The sequence below is a fragment of the Oncorhynchus masou genome, chromosome 5, assembly GCF_036934945.1.
Source record: "Oncorhynchus masou masou isolate Uvic2021 chromosome 5, UVic_Omas_1.1, whole genome shotgun sequence".
NCBI classification, from domain to species: domain Eukaryota; kingdom Metazoa; phylum Chordata; class Actinopteri; order Salmoniformes; family Salmonidae; genus Oncorhynchus; species Oncorhynchus masou.
The window spans coordinates 82,160,830-82,175,727 of record NC_088216.1 but is presented as its reverse complement, the minus strand read 5'-3'; the positions used below and the strand labels follow the sequence as shown (position 1 = coordinate 82,175,727).

Here is a 14,898-nt window from a genome sequence, read left to right as displayed (position 1 = left end):
TTGATGACATGTTTTGGTACCCTTCCCCAGATCTGTGGCTCGACACAATCCTGTCTCAGAGCTCTGCGGACAATTCCTTCCACCTCATGGCTTGGTTTTTGCTCTGACATGCACTGTCAACTGTGGGACCTTATATAGACAGGTGTGTGCCTTTCCAAATCATGTTTAATCAATTGAATTTAACACAGGTAGACTCCAATCAAGTTGTAGAAACATCTCAAGGATGATCAATGGAAACAGGATGCACCTGAGACTCAATTTTGTGTCTCATAGCAAAGGGTCTGAATACTTATGTAAAGAAGGTATTTCTGTTTTTTTTAAATCTTTAATACATTTGCAAACATTTCTAAAAACCTATGTCGTTATGGGGGATTGTGATGTCATTATGATGTATTGTGATGTCATTATGGTGTATTGTGATGTCATTATGGGGTATTGTGTGTAGATTGATGAGGGAAAACATTTATGTAATCCATTTAAGAATAAGGTTGTAACGTAACAAAATGTGTAAAAAGTGAAGGGGTCTGAATACTTTCTGAATGGACTGTATTGGCCATATACCACATCCCCTCTGGTCTTATTACTTAATTATATTATAAACCCACCAGAGTAGCTCCCTGTGAATCAGGGTGGTTGACGTCCTCTCCCTCCGTCAGCAGCTCCTGGATATCTCCTATCATCCTCCTCTCTACAGACGCCCGGGTCTCATTGATCATCTCCTGGGTGATGCCTGTCAATCAAACATACAGGAAGTGATTTTGGTCAGTTAGGCAGGCAAACAGAGACAGACACTCAGTCAGTCAGCCAGCCACTCTGAGACAGACCGATACCCTGTTCACACTATCTTGTCAACATAAACCGCACAGTCCTCGCTCTTTGTCCGTTGTTCTTTCATTTCACCCTTTCCAGCATGGTTCCAGGGACTATGGTGGCTGCGTAACCAGGACAGTATATACATATGAATATTGTGTCCTCTTTGTTTCCTCTGGTGTACAGAAAAGTCAAGACAATTAAAGGAGTAAGTTATTTCAAAAGCTTTCTGATTCATTCATCGTTTTGTGGTTCAGAGTGAAGTATTTATTTAGTTTCATAGCACAAACGTTTGCGAGCAAGTTTCTCACACTGGCTTTAGACAGGGCCTACCAGGGCAAGTCCAGGGGGGTTGCCGAGCAACGTGTGCCTCTGAGGGAGGTGTTGGATTCTGGGTAAACTTTGTGAACATTGAGATATTAAAGACATGGTAGATCAGACACAGAGTATATAAAAGAGTGAGATCTGTAGAAAGACAGGGTGGCTGTGGAATGTGCTGGGTGGACGGGAGAGTGTCACGGGAATGCGATAGGTGATACGAGAGGACATCTGTGGATTAGGTGAAGGAGGGGTTGAGGTCAGATCCCCTGAAGAGAGAAATAATGGTTCTATTATCCTGTCACCCTCTTCCTGTGGAACCAGAAGATGTAAGGATTGGAGAGAAGGAGGAGTATCTAAAGTGGAGTATTTATACTTGTGATGACGGGAACATGTCTTTGTCTGAGTACAGCTGTATCGACCCTTTGGGAAGAATGCAACTTGGTTAAGCTTCTCTCGTGTCCGTGAGTTGTTTACTCTGAACAATGAGAACCTAACAGATGGCGAGCTAGCCAGGAGTTCACCACGATATGTAGTCAAACCCAAAGAGTCCAGATCAGTGGAGCAACACTGGCAACGAACAGGGTCGAAAGTTCCTATACCCGTTCCACTCATGTTGACATCTTGGGGACACGAGAATCTGAACTAATTATGGGATACGGACCTGGAGTGCCCGAGTTTAATTCAGTAGGCCCATTGTGTAACGACCGGTCGTAACTCTATGGTAAACTCGTACAGGCTGGGGCTTGCAGGGTAAGTCCTAGGTGGTAAATCCCTAGTAGGTTGGTTCCTGCTAGTACTATAAAGTAAATAGTAAATCCCTAGTAGGTTGTTCCTGCTAGTACTATAAAGTATAGGGTGAGTCCCGGAAGGTAAACCCGAGCAGGCTAGTACCTGTAGGGTAAGTCCTAGGTGGGTGGGGTTGGATCCCTGCTAAACCTGTAACGAGAGGGTAGACGCCCAGTCGCAGTGGCCGTGAGAGTGCAGGGTGTGAGTGTGTGTGTGAAAGAAGGAGGTTGGTTTTGTGCCCTGTTAGGGTGGTGAACCATGACAGATGATGTGGAAATAGGAAGACAAGTGTGAATCATTTTGGTGATGTGTGTTATCAATAATTGGGAGATTGGTTGCAATATGGAAAAAAGCCATTAAGTCATCCCTGTTCTCCAGTAATACATTACATTACATTTAAGTCATTTAGCAGACGCTCTTATCCAGAGCGACTTACAAATTGCAGACGCTATGGTATCGGCTCAGATACAAAATATTAAGTGCCGTGGCCAATTAATTATTATCCGGGGAGGTAGGTAGCGCCATTTTAGGAAATAGCTAATAGAAGGTGTGTATTACAGACGAGAGTGAAGAAATCCAAAACACATTGAATACCGTCGGGAGAGATGAAGGAATAATAACTATTGATATGGCGACAAACGGATCAGATTCTCCCTGTAGAACGGAGCTAGCGAATTTTAATGAAGCCATAGAGGCGCTGAAAGAAGTGCAACGGCATCCTACCAATTCGGTTGGAATATGAGAAAAATTTAGCATTTGGATAAAAATTGACAACATTTCCCTGCACACTGGAAGAATGAGTGTAAGGTGATACTGGAACCTTCTGCATTAGCAGGAAATGACGCTATACTAGCGTTTGCATCTTTTTCAAAAGAACAACAACAAAACGTTTTGAGATTAGCAGAAGAGGAAATGTCCCATAGAGGTGTATAGCCTCTGTTTGATCGATTAGTGGTTCATATAGATTACAGTTTCTATGTGAAGGAAAATGTATGAGATCACGTTTTACCTAACCTTTTAGTAAAGGCCAGGGATTAAAAATTGCGGATTCCTTACGATGAGAAATTGGCTAAATTTGCCCCAGGAAAACACATGTTGGGTTGAAGAATCTATGTGAAATGCCAGGGGAATGGATTCTTAAAGGTGACACATTTAAATTATAAGGCCAAACACTCATTGCAAACTTAGAAAGCCTTCGTTTTTTTTTTTTTGATCTCATGAGACACTTTATGTGGTTTAAATAGATTTATTTTTGATGTCGTCTTATTCAGGAATTGAATTCTGGAATGGACGAAAAGGTGGAGGGGTCACAAGGAATTAGTATAGGGGGTTACCTAACCTAAAATTAACTATACATGTTTTTATGTGGTGCGGTGGTTATGGAGAATCACGGGGAAAAGAGACCAGTGAATTGTAGACTCGGTGACGAGATAATGTTGTTGTGTCTAAGGGTAGTACACGCCAAATAAAGGACTGTGGATTTACAATGAACAGGTTTGGTTTAAAATGAATACCGTTGGTTTGCTGATTAACATGTAGCATAGTGAATGCTAACGAAATGTACACTCGTTATTTTTCGTTGGAAGGTCCCCGGAGACTTAGAGGGGACAGCAGTTGGTGATAGTTGGCGGTTTTAGGTATTAAATGATCTGGATTGTAATATTTGTGTTGTGGAGAAATGATCAGGCAGGAGACGGGAGTACAGTTAGTTTTCGTTTAGTCAAAACCCTCCGTGCTCTACAGTTTCCCGGCACCCCAGTGCGCATGTGCATTTCCTATTAGGTGTAGTAACGTAACACTGCCGTAATGCATTACTGCTTAGTAACAGCACAGTAACTAATATAAACAGATGTAGATCCCAGATACTACACAGATAATAAGTGGGGCCTGTTCATGTGTGTTCTGGACCTACGGTTCACCAGCACGCACCATTTACCGGTTACGAACGTGCGTCAGTGGTGTGTTGATACCGTGGGATTTATTGGATGGGGTCTTTTCAATTCAGTTAAATTGGCTACTGAAGAAGGATGGAAATGTTTTGAAAAAAAGGTAATTAAATGGTTTCTGAAGGACAGGGAAAGAAAAGGGACAATACATCATTGAATGGCGTCAAATGCACTGTATCCGATTTTTCCTGGTGAGGACTGATCAATCTCACTAGAAATGATCGGAACAGGGGGATTTAATTGTAAAAATTAATGTGAAACACCAGTCTCTATTCAAAGTGTACCATTACTTTATGAGATGATTATTATTATTCTAATTTGATTAGTTATTCAAATTCGTTTATTTTTGATTTAACATGTTGTTTTTGAATCACGTGTTCGACGGGGTAAATGACCAGTTTTCCAGGGTCCTGGTCTTTGTGTAAATATACAGAGGTACAGTGTTCAGGCTGCATATAGAAAAGGAAAATATATGTTAATTAGTGATGTCAGTTATTTCAAATGGATTGTGATATATGTATTGCTGATTACATTTTGTGTTTTTATTTCGATATAAATTTCACCAGATTGGGATCCTGGAGTGGGAATTCTGCCAGGGGTTAGGGTGCTAACTTAATGATCTGTTAACTCTTCCGTGAGGTCGTCAGTAGAATAAGGGAGTATGGACTAATTTAAAAAATGGTTTCAGCAGTAGCAGTATGTTGTGCTTTTTGACATTTGTCATAGAGATAATGTTATTAAGAAAAGGTTAATGTAATAATTTGTCATATAGTCAATGCTTGTCTGGAATTCCTGGAACAGAAATGAAATGAACTAAACTGTTGTTATGATCTGTGTTTTTTTGAGGTTATCATGTAAGGTGACGTCAGATCATGTTAATGCATGGTAGGAATAATTTTACCACAAACAGTGTGTGTGAACCTCAAGACCCTCCCTAACCGGATGAAGAAAGAACAACAAAGGCCGTGCAACAATACCCCTCATTTGCTCAGGAGTCCAGCTCTATGCTGTCAATATAGCATCATTCGCTACTAGTACTGCTCCTTCAGTTACTGTCCCTACTGCTCCTTCAGTTACTGTCCCTACAGCTCCTTCAGTTACTGTCCCTACAGCTCCTTCAGTTACTGTCCCAACAGCTCCTTCAGTTACTGTCCCTTCAGCTCCTTCAGTTACTGTCCCTTCAGCTCCTTCAGTTACTGTCCCTTCAGCTCCTTCAGTTACTGTCCCTTCAGCTCCTTCAGTTACTGTCCCTTCAGCTCCTTCAGTTACTGTCCCTTCAGCTCCTTCAGTTACTGTCTCAACAGCTCCTTCAGTTACTGTCCCTTCAGCTCCTTCAGTTACTGTCCCTTCAGCTCCTTCAGTTACTGTCCCTTCAGCTCCTTCAGTTACTGTCCCTTCAGCTCCTTCAGTTACTGTCTCAACAGCTCCTTCAGTTACTGTCCCTACTTCTCCTTCAGTTACTGTCTCAACAGCTCCTTCAGTTACTGTCCCTACTTCTCCTTCAGTTACTGTCTCTACAGCTCCTTCAGTTACTGTCCCTACAGCTCCTTCAGTAACTGTCCCTACTGCTCCTTCAGTAACTGTCCCGACAGCTCCTTCAGTTACTGTCCCTACTACTCCTTCAGTTACTGTCCCTACAGCTCCTTCAGTTACTGTCCCTACAGCTCCTTCAGTTACTGTCCCTACAGCTCCTTCAGTTACTGTCCCTACAGCTCCTTCAGTAACTGTCCCTACAGCTCCTTCAGTTACTGTCCCTACAGCTCCTTCAGTTACTGTCTCAACAGCTCCTTCAGTTACTGTCCCTACAGCTCCTTCAGTTACTGTCCCTACAGCTCCTTCAGTTACTGTCCCTACAGCTCCTTCAGTTACTGTCCCTACTGCTCCTTCAGTTACTGTCCCTACAGCTCCTTCAGTTACTGTCCCTACAGCTCCTTCAGTTACTGTCCCTACAGCTCCTTCAGTTACTGTCCCCACTGCTCCTTCAGTTACTGTCCCTACAGCTCCTCAGTTACTGTCCCTACAGCTCCTTCAGTTACTGTCCCTACTACTCCTTCAGTTACTGTCCCGACAACTCCTTCAGTTACTGTCCCTACAGCTCCTTCAGTTACTGTCCCTACAGCTCCTTCAGTTACTGTCCCTACAGCTCCTTCAGTTACTGTCCCTACTGCTCCTTCAGTTACTGTCCCTACTGCTCCTTCAGTTACTGTCCCGACAGCTCTTTCAGTTACTGTCCCTACAGCTCCTTCAGTTACTGTCCCTACAGCTCCTTCAGTTACTGTCCCTACAGCTCCTTCAGTTACTGTCCCTACAGCTCCTTCAGTTACTGTCCCTACAGCTCCTTCAGTTAGCTGTCCTCCCTCTCCTATGAGTTATCTCCTGTAACAATATACAGTCTCTGGGAATGATACTCCTCTATCATTACATCTAACCCATAACACACTAGTCACTACTCCTAATGCATTCCTACAGTTATAAACATTCTCAAATCAATTAGTCAATATATCAGTCCCTCCTCTGGAACAATGGTCACTCTTGTTGTTCCACGAAACCTAAAAACATATTGACTTGAAAAGGAATAAACACAAAAGTACCTGTTTAATAACTTCACACCACCCATTGATGCGATTTACCATTAACATTCTGAGTACATGGTAAAATAAAAGACAACAAAAAACGTTCATGGTCGTCCCAAGCTGTCATCCAGTGATTCCCTAACAAACCACCTCCCCTCAGGATGACACTTATAGATAGATAAGGTTTCTGGAGACTCTCTTGGGCCAAATACATTTTAACAGCGCCCCTTACCCCTCACCGTTCTGTAGCAACTCTCTCTCGCTGTATCCAAAGCATAACTAAAACATTTTATAAATTATCCAACCCAAATTTAGAATGACAGTCCTTAGTGCTTAATTTCAGTCGAGGACTTTAATTGTAGCTTCTGAATTTAGCACACATCACCCCTGTTAGAACATACATTTATAAACCACCTTTTATTGCCGGCCATAACTCTTCTCATTACAGCCCCTCTTTGTCACTGTTTTCCTGTCACAAGTGGCCTGGTAATGAAAGATCAGTATCTCAATGCATCCTTAGTCTAAATAGTTCGCAGTGTGTAGACCCCCTCAGCCCCCTGTCCTTCACCTGGCTCTTATCATTCTAGCGTGTCGTCTTCAGATATCGTTTACAGTTCATTTTCCCAACGGCACATGTCACTTTTAATATCCAAGTAGATGCCTCTGTTTCTCCCACCTACACGAGTCTCTCACCTGAGCCGTTCTCTCACTCCACGCGCTCTGAGCACTACCGCCCCGGTTTATGGCTCAGACTCAGATAGAAGTGTTGCAAATCACTGTGAGGGGTATTGTGAGACTCGTATTGTCTCACAAAAATTAAATCTAGAATCGGCTTCCTATATCGCATCAAAGCCTCCTTCACTCATGCTGCCAAACAGACCCTCGTAAAACTGACCATCCTACCGATCCTGGACTTCGGTGATGTCATCTATAAAATAGCCTCCAACACTCTACTCAACCAACTGGATGCAGTCTATCACAGTGCCAACCGTTTTGTCACCAAAGCCCCATACACTACCCACCATTGCGACCTGTACGCTCTCGTTGGTTGGCCCTCGCTTCATACTCGTCGCCAAACCCACTGGCTACAGGTTATCTACAAGTCTCTGCTAGGTAAAGCCCCGCCTTATCTCAGCTCACTGGTCACCATAGCATCTCCCACTCGTAGCACGCACTCCAGCAGGTATATCTCACTGGTCACCCCCAAAGCCAATTCCTCATTTGGTCGTCTTTTCTTCCAGTTCTCTGCTGCCCATGACTGGAATGAATTGCAAAATCTCTGAAGCTGGAGACTCACATCTCCCTCACTAGCTTTAAGCACCAGCTGTCATAGCAGTTTACAGATCACTGCACCTGTACTTAGCCTATCTGTAAACAGCCCATCCATCTACCTCATCCCCATGCTGGTATTTATTTATTTTGCTCCTTTGCACCCCAGTATCTCTACCTGCACATTCATCTTCTCCCGATCTACCATTCCAGTGTTTAATTGCTATATTGTAATTACTTCGCCACCATGGCCTATTTATTTCCTTAACTTACCTCATTTGCACTCACTGTATATAGACTTTTTGTTTTCTTTTGTTCTACTGTATTATTGACTATGTTTTGTTTATTCAATGTGTAACTCTGTGTTGTTGCATGTGTCGAATTGCTACGCTTTATCTTGGCCAGGTCGCAGTTGCAAATGAGAACTTGTTCTCAACTAGCCTACCTGGTTAAATAAAGGTGTTCTCAACTAGCCTACCTGGTTAAATAAAGGTGTTCTCAACTAGCCTACCTGGTTAAATAAAGGTGAAACCCCTGAAGAGAGAAATAATGGTTCTATTATCCTGTCACCCTCTTCCTGTGGAACCAGAAGATGTAAGGATTGGAGAGAAGGAGGAGTATCTAAAGTGGAGTATTTATACTTGTGATGACGGGAACATGTCTTTGTCTGAGTACAGCTGTATCGACCCTTTGGGAAGAATACAACTTGGTTAAGCTTCTCTAGTGTCCGTGAGTTAGAACAGAGGCAAAAAAGAAAGTACAGTATGAAGAGAGGCAGAAACTGCTTCTCTAATAGAAATCCCCATTCACATGTAGGCGATGTTATGACAACGTTGGCTCGCTAAACTCATACACAGAAACACTTCGTCGGGTCGAACGGTCGTCTCACGCCGAACTGTGCATGTGCAGGCCATGAAAGGCACTCCGCCGATATAGAGTTGAAAACGTGTCAGTTTGTCACCTTCACGAGGTTGGAGTAATAACATGTTCGACTACTTAAGACATTCGCTCAAATCTACCTTCATATTTCAATCAAATTAACAACTAAGGAAGAATTTTTCACTTCTCTCATTGACTTGTTAAACCCCAAACCCCCTGGCCAGGTCTGCTTGGCCTGTTTAGCAAACGTTCCCGAAAGTCTCTGGGTTTAGAAACTCTGTGGAAGCAACGTCTATAGACCTCAACAAATTCCCATGAGCCAATGTAATGTTCGGTCTGAACAGCTCGCTAAAATGGCTTTGAAAAAAATCAGATTTCAGCTAACAGGGAGAAGTATCTAACAAAATAACTACATCGTGGCATTCACTCGTCAAACACTATTTACATATATTAGAAATGTGGGTACATTTCTGGACCAAATTCTAACTAACACATTCAAACAACTGGATTAGAGAGGTTGACTTAAAATAAGTAGGCTTATATGTAGATATGTACAAACGTGAAGCGGAACACTTCTACATATCAAAATAGTATTGTTCATTTAGATGAAGTGTCTAAAGGTAGTGATGGTTCAGTCAACCATGACGGCTTCAGGCCAGTGTCAGGTGTCCCTCGACAAAGACATTCCTACTTCCATTAGACTCACTAAAGAATACATCAATGTGTTGCTCACCTCTGTTGGCCATGGCGGTCTCGATGATGTCCAGTGTGGGGTCATCTTCACACAAGTCATAGGGCATGTTGCCGTCAGAGTTCACCGTTAACAGGTCCGCTCCACTGTGTAACATAAGAGGTAAGTGTGGCTCAGTCGGTAGAAGCGTGGCACAACCAACCCTAAGGTCGTGGGTTCCATTTCCAATGGACTCACTCGTGTTTAAGTGTCATACATTTTTATAAAGATCTACAGAATGAACAGAAACATGCCTGATGAGGACTATAACCAGATAATATACAGGCAACTGACAAAATAAAAGGAAACACTTGAGTAAATAAGGGATACAAAGTATATTGATAATTAAGCAAATATTGTTAATTAAGCAATTAAAACAGATTGTGGTCATGTATAAAACGTATTATTTGTTATTTTGGGGTTTTGTGCTATCCGGGATTCCTTGGGAAGTACTTACTCCATTGAAGAATACATTTAAAATGGCTAACATTAGGTTATAGTTATGGTATTTATTAATACATTTAAAATGGCTAACATTAGGTAATAGTTATGTTATTTATTAATACATTTAAAATGGCTAACATTAGGGAATAGTTATGTTATTTATTAATACATTTAAAATGGCTAACATTAGGGAATAGTTATGTTATTTATTAATACATTTAAAATGGCTAACGTTAGGGAATAGTTATGGTATTTATTAATATATTTAAAATGGCTAACGTTAGGTAATAGTTATGTTATTTGAAGTCGGAAGTTTACATACACTTAGGTTGGAGTCATTAAAACTCGTTTTTCAACCACTCCACAAATGTCGTGTTAACAAACTATAGTTTTGGCAAGTCGGTTAGGACATCTACTTTGTGCATGACACAAGTAATCTTTCCAACAATTGTTTACGGACAGATTATTTCACTTATAATTCACTGTATCACATTTCCAGTGGGTCAGAAGTTTACATACACTAAGTTGACTGTGCCTTTAAACAGCTTGGAAAATTCAAGGTCTACCTTCAAACTAAGTGCCTCTTTGCTTGACATCATGGGAAAATCAAAATAAATCAGACAAAACCTCAGAAAAAAATTGTAGACCTTCACAAGTCTGGTTCATCCTTGGGAGCAATTTCCAAACACCTGAAGGTACCACTTTCATCTGTACAAACAATGGTACGCAAGTATAAACACCATGGGACGACACAGTCGTCATACCGCTCAGGAAGGAGACACATTCTGTCTCCTAGAGATGAACGTACTTTTGTGCGAAAAGTGCAAATCAATCCCAGAACAACAGTAAAGGACCTTGTGAAGATGCTGGAGGAAACAGGTACAAAAGTATCTTTATCCACAGTAAAACGAGTCCTATATCGACTCAGCAAGGAAGAGGCCACTGCTCCAAAACTGCCATAAAAAGCCAGACTAGAGTTTGCAACTGCACATGGGGACAAAGGTCATACTTTTTCGAGAAATGTCCTCCAGTCTGATGAAACAAAAATAGAACTGTTTGGCCATAATGACCATCGTTATGTTTGGAGGAAATAGGGGAGCCTTGCAAGCTGAAGAACACCATCCCCAACCGTGAGATAGCACACCACTGGGCTCAAACTCACAAGGATCAGAGCCACAGAGCAGTGTTTAGACCCCTGCACCACGGCAGTTCACAATTCAAGCAGGGAGAGTACTTGATGATAGAGATTCATGGAAAGTGTATTGTTTTGAGCCTTCCACATAAAAACCACAGCCCCAACCACTTTTAATATCTACATTTGACGTAATTGGATTATGAGATAAGGTTGCTGAGTCACCAGATCTCAACCCAAAATGAACACTTCTGGGAGATTCTGGAGCAGTCTAATACAGGGTTTCCCACCAGACTCAACAAAACACCAAATGATTGAATTTCTCATGGAAGAATGGTGTCTCATCCCTCCAATAAAGTTCCAGACACGTAGAATCTTTGCCTAAGCGCCTTGACGCTGTTCTGGCGGCTTGTGGCATAACGCCCTATTAAAACACTATGTTGGGGTTTCCTTTATTTCGACAGTTTCGACTCATCCCTAAAGCCAACACCTCATTCGGCCGCCTTTCGTTCCAGTACTCTGCTGCCTGTGACTGGAACGAATTGCAAAAATCGCTGAAGTTGGAGACCTTTATCTCCCTCACCAACTTCAAACATCAGCTATCTGAGCAGCTAACCGATCGCTGCAGCTGTACATAATCTATTGGTAAATAGCCCACCCATTTTCACCTACCTCATCCCCACAGTTTTTATTTATTTAATTTTCTGCTCTTTTGCACACCAATATCTCTACCTGTACATGATCATTTATCAATCCAGTGTTAATCTGCAATATTGTAATTATTCGCCTACCTCCTCATGCCTTTTGCACACATTGTATATAGACTCCCCTTTTTTTCTACTGTGTTATTGACTTGTTAATTGTTTACTCCATGTGTAACTCTGTGTTGTCTGTTCACACTGCTATGCTTTATCTTGGCCAGGTCGCAGTTGTAAATGAGAACTTGTTCTCAACTAGCCTACCTGGTTAAATAAAGGTGAAATAAAAAAAAAAAAAAAAAAAGTTACCTGTAGATCTGACATAAATAAAACAAATACAAGACATACATATATAGACGGCTGAAATGTTATATGAAATCAGCAATTAGTAATTATTCAACTTTGTGAGATAATGGATATTATATAATAGAGAGCCAGTATCTTACTGTTGTATGAGGACCTTGACCAACCCTGCATGTCCACAGGTGGCAGCAGCGTGTAGCGGCGTCCACAGTTCATTATCTTTGGCATTTACACTGGCTCCACGATTCAACATTATCTTCACCATCTCCTCATAGTTATCAATACAGCACTAGAGAAAGACAGAGACACAGAGAGACAGAGAGAGAGACAGACAGAGACAGAGAGAGAGAGACACAGAGACAGAGAGACACAGAGAGAGAGACAGACAGAGACAGAGAGAGAGACAGAGACAGAGAGAGACACAGAGACAGACAGAGACAGAGAGAGAGACAGACAGAGAGAGAGAGAGACAAAGAGACACAGAGAGACAGACATAGACACAGAGAGAGACAGACAGAGACACAGAGAGAGAGAGACACAGAGAGACAGAGAGAGATAGACAGATAGACAGAGAGAGACAGAGAAAGAGAGAGACAGACAGAGAGAGACAGAGAGAGAGACAGACAGAGACAGATAGAAAGAGAGAGAGACAGAGAGAGAGAGAGAAACAAAAATGGTTAACTATTCAAAAACCAATTTATGAAAATGAATGCTCTATTGAAAAAGGGCCAGGAGTATTTTCTGCATTTGGTCTCAGATAAGTTCAGTACACAGGGAGGTTTACAACAGATTGTTTGAAGGAAGGTACACATACGTGAGCTGTGTCTTGATGCAACTAGGCCCTTTAGAATCTATCTCTGAATCTCAAATCTAATTTAGAAATGTTTTTATAAAACAGTGTAGTCCACAGAGATTAGTAAAGAATACATTAGACGTCACAGCGATGTAACTTCTGGAGTTCTCCACTACTGTGTGGGTTGTGTTTGTTCTTAAGAGCAGGATGTACTAAAACTGAAACATAATAAGAGAAAAGGAAAACACTTCTCCAGCTCGACCGACAGTGTGATTATAGGGTGTGAACAGAGGTTTTCCATCAAAGCCAATACGTGTTGTAAAAATACCTTTTCTCCAACAGAAATAATTGGAGCTCGCTAATGTTATGGAGAAGTGGCATTGTGAACAGGCTGTACAGAGACAGTTACAGAGACAGAAGATAGACAAAGAGCATAGAGATCAGACATTCTATATAGCAAACCTTCAAAGACAAAACACGTAAGGTATATAACCCATAACTCTACGGTAATGGAACTAGAGTAGACTTCCGTGTGTTCTCAGGGGATATTCCCCTGCTGTCTGTCTGTCTGTCTGTCTGTCTGTCTGTCTGTCTGTCTGTCTGTCTGTCTGTCTGTCTGTCTGTCTGTCTGTCTGTCTGTCTGTCTATGAGAGACTGGCTTAATAACTTCCTTATCGGTCTTGAGAAGCAGAACAACAGTATGACACATTGAAGTAGAGCTGGCGGTGCTTGTTTCTGTACTTCCTGTGTGTCTGTGTATTCGTGTGTGTGTGTGTGTGTGTGTGTGTGTGTGTGTGTGTGTGTGTGTGTGTGTGTGTGTGTGTGTGTGAAAGAGAGAACTGTTTGACAGCAGAAGAGATGAAGCGACCCACGGTGTCGGTAGGGCTAGGTGAGGTAACGTAAATTGTAGCTACAGTGGAAAAACGTTTATTTTTAAAAAGTAAAAAGTACCAGGAAGTAACTATTGTTACCACACTATCTCCTATCAATACCAGGGAAATACTAGTGGAAACAGTATTCAGTCTTATCTGAAGTGATACCACACAATGTTAAGGTTAGGGTTAGGATTAAGGTTAGGGTTATGGTATGGGTAAAAATGTAGGGTTAGGGGTTTTAAGGAAAGTAGGATTTTGATTGGAAATACATTTTAGGTCCCCACAAGGACCGCTCCCAGCCTTGCTCTCTCTCCTCTCTCCCCCAGTCCCCAGCCTTCCTCTCTCTCCCAGCCCCCTGCCTCTCTTCTCTCCACCAGCCTCCTGCCTCTCCTCTCTCCACCAGCCTTCCTCTGTCCCCCAGCCTCCTGCCTCTCCCCCTCCACCAGCCTTCCTCTCTCCACCAGCCTCCTGCCTCTCCCCCTCCACCAGCCTTCCTCTCTCTCCCAGCCTCCTGCCTCTCCCCCCTCCACCAGCCTTCCTCTCTCCACCAGCCTCCTGCCTCTCCCCCTCCACCAGCCTTCCTCTGTCCCCCAGCCTCCTGCCTCTCCTCCTCCACCAGCCTTCCTCTCTCCACCAGCCTCCTGCCTCTCCCCCTCCACCAGCCTTCCTCTCTCTCCCAGCCTCCTGCCTCTCCCCCTCCACCAGCCTTCCTCTCTCCACCAGCCTCCTGCCTCTCCCCCTCCACCAGCCTTCCTCTCTCTCCCAGCCTCCTGCCTCTCCCCCTCCACCAGCCTTCCTCTCTCTCCCAGCCTCCTGCCTCTCCCCCTCCACCAGCCTTCCTCTCTCCCCAGCCTCCTGCCTCTCCCCCCCACCAGCCTTCCTCTCTCCACCAGCCTCCTGCCTCTCCCCCTCCACCAGCCTTCCTCTCTCTCCCAGCCTCCTGCCTCTCCCCCTCCACCAGCCTTCCTCTCTCCACCAGCCTCCCGCCTCTCCCCCTCCACCAGCCTTCCTCTCTCTCCCAGCCTCCTGCCTCTCCTCTCTCCACCATCCTTCCTCTCTCCTCTCTCCACCATCCTTCCTCTCTCCTCTCTCCACCAGCCTCCTGCCTCTCCCCCTCCTCCAGCCTTCCTCTCTCCACCAGCTTCCTGCCTCTCCCCCAGCCTTCCTCTCTCCTCTCTCCACCAGCCTTCCTCTCTCCTCTCTCCACCAGCCTTCCTCTCTCCACCAACCTTCCTCTCTCCTCTCTCTCCCAGCCCCCTGCCTCTCCTCTCTCCACCAGACTTCCTCTCCCCCCCTCCACCAGCCTTCCTCTCCCCCTCCACCAGCCCCCCTCCACCAG

General features: G+C 43.5%; 1 protein-coding gene across 2 annotated transcripts in view; it reads right to left on the bottom strand.

The window, feature by feature from the left end:
- Positions 1 to 14,898, bottom strand: part of LOC135540381 (protein phosphatase 1 regulatory inhibitor subunit 16B-like) — a 145,183-nt gene that overhangs the window by 24,986 nt on the left and 105,299 nt on the right. For both annotated transcript variants that reach the window (XM_064966992.1, XM_064966991.1), the window contains exons 4-6: positions 12,035 to 12,180; positions 9,318 to 9,421; positions 606 to 730 (exon numbers count right to left, since the gene is read on the bottom strand). In XM_064966992.1, coding sequence (XP_064823064.1) covers positions 606 to 730; positions 9,318 to 9,421; positions 12,035 to 12,180 — 375 coding nt within the window. The remainder of the gene's footprint in view (positions 1 to 605; positions 731 to 9,317; positions 9,422 to 12,034; positions 12,181 to 14,898) is intronic.